The following is an 8,870-nucleotide window of genomic DNA, read 5'->3' on the forward strand; positions in this document are numbered from 1 at the left end:
CCTGGCCATCTGTTACTGGCCTGATGGGAATGTAGGTCCTGGAATCCTGGATGTCAAAGCTACAAATGGCTGTTAAGGCATGTGATAGGCAAAAGCCCAGAGAGGGCGGCTTAGCAGTCAGAGATGCCCAGCAGGGGCATGGGGAGTGGAACCCAAGGCTCCAGCACCTGCTGCAGGCCCTTTCCTTCCCCTTCCTGTGACCCTCTAACTACCAAGCCGCTGCTTCCTGAGGGGTCCCTCCCACCCCGACCTCAGCCAAGACAAAATCCCAGAGTACTGTTCCATTATTTATTACAAATACAAGTTCACAGGCAAATAATTGAAGCCTAAAAAAATACATTATAATAAATAATTGAAGTTCCCAAAGTTCTTAGAGCAAATAAATTATATACAGACAAGTGAAGCAGAATAGGCCCTTTTCACCAGGAGTGTCCTGAGGGTATGAAGGTACAAGGACTCTGGAGAGAGAGATCTAAAAGGGACTATGGGGGCGGCCAGGACACCAGCCATTGGACAGTCCTGTCCAGCCTCCAGGGCTGGCTTAGGTGTGAGTGTCCATCACTGCATATCATTCCTGGTTTGCAGCCAACAGATAGGATACCTCTCAGGACTTGGCCTCCAGGTTAGTGCACTTCCCCACTCAGTTCCTTTCAGCAGGGATGTGGGGCCAGAGCCAGGGCAAGAGGCTGCTCCGTACTGTGGGAGCAAAAGCTTTCCTGGACACTGTGAGGGCTCGGAGCTGCCTTGATGGAGACTTGTTCTCCAGAGCGAGGAGATCAGAGCTTGTGCCAATCCCAGCAGGTATGTTTCCTGGCCCAGGAAACAGGTGGAGGGTCTCCCTTCCCTGGGCTGCCCCTCTCCTCTCATCTCCACACGGGCTTCCTTCTCAGCGTTCTTCCAGCTCTTGACGCTATCTCTTCCTCCGCCTGGAGTGTGTAGGCCTGGTCACCCTTATTGCCTCCTTCTGTCGCCTAGCAAAGTGGATCTTGGCAGCAGAAATGTCCCTGAAATTGAGAAGGGTCAGTTTAGCATCTTAGGAGATATGAGCATCCGAAGAGGTCCCTGCGAGAGGCAGCAATAATAGGGACTGAACTCTTTTATCGTGGCTGCCCTGGGGTCAGAGGGTGACTGACCACAGCTGACCATGAAACCAAGGTCTGCCCATCAACGCCAGGCCAGACCAGGCCTAGAAGCTTCTCTAGGGGCTTCCCACAGGGGATTTGACGAAGCTGATGTTCAACATCAAATGCTGCCAGAATGGCCGGATGGCGAAGAACAGCCCAGGGTTTATCTCCCATGACCTCCCTTCCCTCTTCACATCTTTGCTCATGCTCTTCCTTCCAGGTTGTTCACCTTCCCCTCACCCAAATTCCACTTACTACCATGTCTATTCTTCAAGGTCCAGCTCAGAGTGCTCCAACCCAGACAAATATGGGTCCTAGCTGCCCTTTGAACCTGGCTGAGGCTCATGTCATTCAGGTGGCCTCGTCCTGCCTCAAAGCTTTCTAGCCTGGGAACTAAGAGGCTGGCTTCAGTTCTCAGGTGTAGGACTTGGGCAAGTGTCTCAACTTCTCTGAGCCCCTCTCTGGGTCTATAAGATAACGATGGGCCTGAACTGTTATAAGGAAGAATACGGGTTGCCAAAGCAAGCTCTCTGCTAGCTCTGAAGAGCCATGTACTTGCAAAGTTTACCTTGAGTTTGTTCATCCTAAGACAGTTCCTAAGTATGTGTTGTTCCTGCCTGTTCCACCATCCTGCCTTTTTCCCTGCGTTTCTGCCTCCCCACAAAGATGGGATCCCCCGAGGAGGCAAGCTGGGCCCCAGCACAGTTTAGCTCTGAACAGCCATCAGGAGCAGAGGTAGGCACGGCTAACACCTCCAGCGCTCCCGCTGGGGACCAGACCCTGCCGGAGGTGCTTCATTATGTCAGCTCATCTAACCTCACGACAACCCCATGAGATGGGTAGCATTGTTGTCCCTGTTTCAAAATAAGAACCTAAAGTGGAGAAGTGAAGTGACAAACCCAAGATCATGAAGCTCGTTTGTGGCAGGGTGGGGTTCACATCAGGCAGCCCTGGCTCGGAGGCTGCCCCTTAGCCACTCTGCATGCCAGATGTGAGGTTCCTGCTCTCAAGTCAGTTAGGCTGAACAAACATACACGGGCACCTCCTGCATGCTAAACCTTGAGCTGAGCCATGCTGAGGCCACCACGGAAGAGATCCTGTCTGGCGTGGGGGGAAGAAGCAGTCTGGGTAGTTGGTCCCTCTAGACTCCAGCATATGGGAGATACTTGATTCAGATGCATATGAGAGATACTTGATTCAAACACCTCTGGTCCTTTCAGAGTCACAAGCCTTCAAACTAGCTTCTAAAAGGTCTACTTCCAGGCCTGGTGGTAACAAAGAGCATAGCAGTTAAAAGTACAGGCTCTGGAGTTAGCCAGATGCCAGATTGCTGTGTGACCTTGGGAAAGTGCCTTTACTTCTCTGAGCCTCAATTCTCTTAATTGTCCAATGAGATCACAGTCCTGCCTCTTATTTCTCAAAGGAAATGTGAGGAAATGTGTAAGGCATACAGGAGGCCTCAATCAGTGCAGGTGCTCCTTACCTCAGCCGCTGGAGGAGCTCTCCTGCAGTGATCCTTGTCTTGCCAGTCTGGAACACATCTGCAGAGGACCCGGTGCCTGGGATTGCCATGGCTTCAGACCTGAATGAACAGCATTAGGGCCCAAATGAGGGGCTGTCCAGGGCCCCGAAGCCACCTGGCTGCAGGCCCAGCCCAGCCCCCACCCCCACCCTCACCTGCCCTCAGGAACAGATCTATTTCCACCCTCTTGCACCTGGCACCCTTCCTTTCCCAGGCAGGGTGGGGACCAAGGGAAACTGAGCTACCAGGAATGTGTTCTTAGCCTCGGAAAGAGGCAGCTGGGTGGCCGGCCTTCCCAGAATTTGGCCACCTGCACCTGAGCATGGCCCTTTGTAGAGGAAACTGAGGCAGGGGTTGAGTCACAGCTTGAGTCTCAGAGGAGTTTTCTCATAAACCATCATGGGAATGGAGGCTGGAGATTGTGAAGCCAGTTTTTGCTTTCCCCAAAGTCTCCAAGCGGAAGAAGGAAGGAATAAATTTTCCCACCCTTTACAGATGGGAAAACTGAGGCCCAAAGAATTAAGAGAATTGCAAAGGGTCCCCAGCAGTTCTGTGACAACTCTGGGTTGGTGCCACAGTCTCCCCAACTCTAGATGTTACCCTTCCACTGAGGAAGCGCCAAAGTTTCCTGGATTTCAGGTACAAATCCAAAGCCCCATGGACTCAGTCAGATAGAGCAAGGCTGAAGCCCAGCTCTCTTTTTGACCAGCTGTGTGGCCTTACAGGACAAGTCCTGTCATAAGTCATCTTTGGTCCTGAGCTGCCTCAGCCGTCACCTGACAAGATTCCCTCCTACCTAGGAGTGAGACATGATACTCTCAGAAGCCCCCAGAGTTGGGCAGTAGGAGACACTCAGGGTGACTGGTTCCTTGCAGGAAGGAACACCGCATATGGACCCTGGGCGGCCTATGGGCCCCTAGGACCCTGCTCCCCCTCCCCCCATTAGCTCTTTGCTCCTCTTCTGGTCTCCCAGACACCCTGTTCTCCAGGGAAGGTCTAGGTTGGCAGCCACCTCTGGCCCATGCAGCCTAGGTGCCCACTTACCAGGGCCTTTGATGGCAGAAGGTGGCACATGCAAGGTCTCTGGAGCTGGAGCATTCACAGCGCCCTGGCAGAGAGCGGCGCCGGCGTCTTGGCGGGTTTCCCAGACCGTAAGGAGCTGTCTGTCTGTGGGCGGGCAGCCAGTAAGGTAGTGATGTAGGGCGGAGAGAGTGAGAATGAAGAAGAGGGAGAGAGGGAGGGGGGGAGAGGGAAGGGGAGAGAGACAAGGAGAGGATTAGATAAACTAGATAAACCATGACCATTGGCAAGCAGAGACTGTCCATACTGTACAGTGCGATGGCCACCCATGCCACTAGCATGGCAGCAAAAGGTGACCAGCCCCTGACCTTAACAAGTCCCACTACAAGCTCCTCCTTAGGTGCCAGGTAGTCCTAGACAAGACCCAAGATCCCTCCCTTCTCTGGACTTCTGTCCCCACCCCACCCGCACCCTGCCCCATTCCCCTGGGGGGTCCTCTGAGGTCCTCCCCCTCCCAGACAGGAACTTGAGCTGATGGAGCTGGGCTGTCCCCTAGTTCACAAAGAAGGCCCACAGAAGTAAACAGGCTCACAGCTACGCTGCCCCCACTTGGTCTCCATCTGCCTGGAGGGGTGACATATGTGTCTTAGAGCTTCGACTTGAAAATGGTGAGTACGCATGTGCATGCGTGTGCATGCGTGTGTGCATGGGCGTTTGCATGTGTGTGAAATCTGGTGAAATTGATTTCAGATCAGAGTCTGGCCAAGGTGGGCGGAGGGCAGGGCAGGGGCTCTGTGGCTGGTAGGACCAGCACCTTTGGGTGCCAGATCTAATTTTAGCTGGTGTGGTTGCAATTGTAATGACTCCAGGTAGACCCGGCAGGCAGGGACTGGCAGGGTTCCCACCCTGAGTGAGTGTTTGGATGTGGATTAGCTCCACACACGCTTACGTGCAGGGCTTCTCTTGCCTTTTGGGGAAGGGAAAAAAAAAAAACACAAACGCACACAGAAACTTCAACTCGAAGTATGCAGTGGCCCGGAGGCAGTGCGGGTGCAGACAGAGCAGACAGCGCGGGCCCCCACCCTGGCTCCGCCAGGTGACACGGGGCAGGTTTCTCATCTGTCATTTGGGGACAACAACAGTACCTGCCTCGGGGGAGGATGGGGGTTCATGAGATGATCATGCACGAGCCATGCTTGGCACAGGGCCTGGCATAGTTGAGACATGGGTGCTGTCATTAATTGTATTATTCTTGGAAGATCATGCAGAGGCAGCGCGGCAGAGCGGGCGTGAGCTTTGGCATCCACTGGATTTAGGAGGGCCCTTCCACCTACCACTTACTTCTTCCTGTGTGATCTTGGGAAAGGCACTTAACCTCTCTGAACCTCAGTACCCTGACCTGGAAAACGGAGCCAACACTTCCTTACCAGGCTGTTGTGAGAATTTTCACGAGACAGCCCTTTATATTGCTCAGGCAGCCTCCACCTGGGAGTTGAAACAGTAACTGCTAACTATTGATATTAGCCCAACGCTCTCATATGAAGGCCCCAGGAGAGCTATACTTTGCCCGAGGTTCCCAGCACTGGCATAGTAGCTCCCTGCACCCACCCCTACTCCTAGCATTGCCTCCGTAGCTCACCCCGGGGTGTTCACCCAGATGATGTCCAAGTGGCAGAAGTAGACGCACTCCTTGTCGAGCCAGGAGCTGCAGGAACAACGCCGAGACCGCAGGTGGGAGCCTCTGGCGCCGGGTGAGGGCACTGGCTGCTCCGGGGTGGCAGCGGCCTGGCCTTCGCCTGCACGCACAGGAGGGAGGAAGGGAGTGGAGAGGTGGGTCAGGGCACCTGGCACGGCTGGGATAGGGGGACCCACTGGGCAACTCCTCTTGCATAATCGAGGAAATTGGCGCTCTCAGCTGCTCGGGAGCTCTGGGCCAGCCCGGGAAAGCCCCGGCAGTCCCGGTGGGACGGGCCAGCCGCTGCCCTGTGCAGCGAGCGGCACCTCTGTACTCGCCCCTAAGGCAGCTGCCTTGCTGCTGGGCTCCGGCTCCTGGTCCCTGTATAGCTTGCGGGCCATCTCAGCCCCGAAAGGCGGGGAGACACCGCTGAACAGACCCAGTTGCTGCTGAAGCAGGCAAGGCCAGAGGGCTCACCTTCGTGCAAGGCCACGAGCAGAGCCAGAGCGACGGAGCACCAGGCGGTGGGCACAGCGATCATATCTGCTGGGAGCGCACGGCTGGATCGGAGCAGGGAGTGCGCCTGTTGCCAGCGTATTGCTGCCAAGCCGAGCGGACAGCTCATTGCCTCGGTGCCCTGGCTGCTTCTTATAACCACCAGGCACGGCCCCGCCCCTGTCATCCAGCCCTGCCCCACCGCACCGGCCGGGCCTGGAGCCAGGGACACCGCCTCCTCCCGGGGCGCCTGGCCCGCCCCAGCCTCCGTGGTGGAAGGCGGGTGGGGGCGGAGGAGGGTGGAGGGGAGAAGGAAACCCTCGCTCCTTCCTCTGTGCTTGGAGCACCTCCCAAAGTCCGGAGGCTCCCTGCAACCCCCACCCCACCAGGGACCTCTCCCAGTCCCTTGGGATTTCTTCAAGTCATCCCCCAAAGTGCCAGAGCCCCTCCCCCACTTTCTCTGTGGCTGCTCCCTAGGTTTTGCCCAGAGCTAAGAGTTTGAAAGGGGAGCATGAGAAAAACCCTTCTCCTTACACCATGATCCTGAAGTCTTGCTTACTTAAGGCCATTCAGTCTGAGGATAACCCTTCTATTGTGTAGGAAGTGAAAAGCCTGCTCAAAGCTGTGTGGCTCTGGGCAAGTCAGAGCCCTCTCTGGGCCCACTTCCCACGGTGAAAAACACAGCCTACCCCTGACCTCTGACAAGCCTGGAGCTGCCTCATTTCTACCTCACCCGGGAAGTGCCCCTCTCTCCGATTATCCCACCAGGGCCTGGGGACAGGAATTCTGGTCCCTTCCAGAACCTATCCAACTTCGCAGCCATGGCCAAGGACATTTCTCCTCGGTCTCAGTTTCCTTACTTGCAAAACAAAGATAAAATTGAGGGGAGGGTTGGTTCTTAACAGGATGGCTCACAGGCTCTGTTGGGACTAAGAAGGGGGCTTCAGAGTCCTTCAGAAAGATGCCTGTGGGCACACACATTAAGCACCACTTCGAAGGTCTCCTGTCTTGGACATGACAGGATGGATGTCTTGGGTCACCTCAATGGCTACTTTCTGCAAAAAAGGCCAGATGGGGAAAAGTGCTTCCTGGAGCTAGCATTCTGGTCCTGCCACAGGTTGCCCAATTTTTAGTTTCTGTGTTCATCAACTCTTCGGTCATTAGATATTTATGAAGGGAGAATTAGATAACCATGAAGCAACAGGCAATTTCACTTTTTCCTAGAGCGTATCCAGAGTGCGTGTGTGTCTGTGTGTGTGTGTGTGTGTGAGAGAGAGAGAGAGAGAGAGAGAGAGAGAGAGAGAGAGAGAGAGAGAGAGAGAGAGAGAGAGAATGAAAGAGAGAGATCCTAGAAGAATAGGGCAGAACAGAAGGAGGGAGAGTCTACCTGTCAGAGCTACCTTCCTTCCCCCAGGCTGGGTCAGGCTGCAGTGGAGGCAGGAACAAACATCTCTGGGCAACTACTGTGTGCTCAAAACACTTTCATTTCCTCTCCATCACAACCCCAGGAGGCCGCTCTACTATTGCCCAGGAGGAAATGGAGCCTGGCCAAGGTCACACAGCTGGTAGGTGCAAAGCTGGCTCTGGAACTCAGATCTCGGATCTCGGTCTCTCCAGCAAAACAGTGACTCCCCATGTAGTGCTCACGGCCCTCCCCCGCATGGCGCCTCTCTAAGAATTTAGAAGAGTATTTCTGGAATGAGGTGAGCAATACTCCTAGTCATTTCTATTAGCCTCTGAGAGAATATAAATACAGAATTAAGCAGGGTTAGGGTGGGGGAAGGGGGTGGATAGAGAGTTGGAACTACTGAACTGTGAAGAGAAGAAAGAAGCAAAAGCAGGTCAGCGGGGGGGAGGAGGGGGTCAGGGTGGGGAGGAAAACAAGCAGGGAGGCAGATAAAGACAGGTAGGGAGAGAGAGGGAGGACAAGGAAGCAGAGTGTAGCCAGAAAGAAAGAACTCGGATTTGAGAAAGGAAAAGAGAAAGACCATCGGGAGAGCGAAGGTTCTAACGTGTCTAATCTTTACACAAATGCCAAGTGCCTGCTCAGGACAATAGGGAACCAGAGGCTCCAAGCTGGGGAAACATAATAGAAGAATTAAATGGACCAGGAGACAGGATCCCTCTCTGGTGTGAAAGGAGGGTGACGACAGGACAGGAGCCGCCGCCCGGCCTGGCAGGGTCTGTGCAGGGAGCTGTGCCCCACTCCAGTTTCCCTCCTTCTCTGCCCTCGGCTTGAGCTGGGCAAACAGGGCTTCTGTGAAATGGAGAGGCCTGGCCCGGGAACCTGAGTGAGCCCAGACTGTAGGGGGTGAGAGCATTCCGGGAACGTTACCCTCGTTGGTAAGAGTTGGTTTACAGGTAGAGAAAATTAAGCTGAGTTAAAAATAGCCAGCCTGAGCCCCCTAGGGTGCTTAGCCTGGGCCCTGACACTCACCTCTGCCCCTTCTGGCTGGCCTGGATGCATGCCCCACCCCCACCTCAATAACATTGCCCCAACCAGCTGCCCTGTGGTACTCCCCTACCTGACCTGGCCCTGCTACCTGCCTGGGCTAATAAAGGCGGCAGGTCTAGGGGCAGGAGTTCCCTGAAGGTTACTCCGTCAGGATCTAGAAGGAATTGTTTCACACACAAAATAACTTGCTCCACTTCTGCTTGGTGCCAGCTCCATCCGAGAGGGAGAGATCTGTGAGGGGGGTGGGCTGGCAGAAGAGTGCAGTTGAGGTATATTTCTTGGTGAGATGATGCTTGAAATTGCTCTCTGGAAATCCTCTCCCATCCTCACTCCCATTTCCTGGATGAGATGACGGAGGTCCAAGAGGAGGGGCAACTTCTTCAAGACAGAGATGGGGCCAGACATGTTCTCTTGGCTACTAATCTAGCCTCATCCTTTTCTGCACAACAGCGAACCTCTCCTAGGGGTCCAAGTTGAGCCTGAGACTCTGGGTCCATTGGGAAGGGCTGCCAGAATGGGCCAGGGCACTGGGACGGGGCTAGGCCTTCTTCCCACGCACCCCAAAGCGTTTTCTATCAC

The 8,870-nt window shown here is 54.7% G+C and overlaps 1 protein-coding gene across 1 annotated transcript; it reads right to left on the reverse strand.

Moving 5' to 3' along the window:
• Positions 1 to 274: 274 nt before the first annotated feature.
• On the reverse strand, positions 275 to 5,931 carry EDN2 (endothelin 2). Its single transcript, XM_016139968.2, has 5 exons — positions 5,819 to 5,931; positions 5,306 to 5,462; positions 3,691 to 3,813; positions 2,608 to 2,706; positions 275 to 1,004 (listed from the first exon to the last, which is right to left on the reverse strand). The coding sequence occupies exons 1-5, from the start codon at positions 5,880 to 5,882 to the stop codon at positions 911 to 913; spliced, it is 537 nt and encodes a 178-aa protein (XP_015995454.1). The 5' UTR covers positions 5,883 to 5,931; the 3' UTR covers positions 275 to 910.
• Positions 5,932 to 8,870: the final 2,939 nt, after the last annotated feature.

The sequence above is a fragment of the Rousettus aegyptiacus genome, unplaced genomic scaffold (assembly GCF_014176215.1).
Source record: "Rousettus aegyptiacus isolate mRouAeg1 unplaced genomic scaffold, mRouAeg1.p scaffold_m13_p_1, whole genome shotgun sequence".
NCBI lineage: Eukaryota > Metazoa > Chordata > Mammalia > Chiroptera > Pteropodidae > Rousettus > Rousettus aegyptiacus.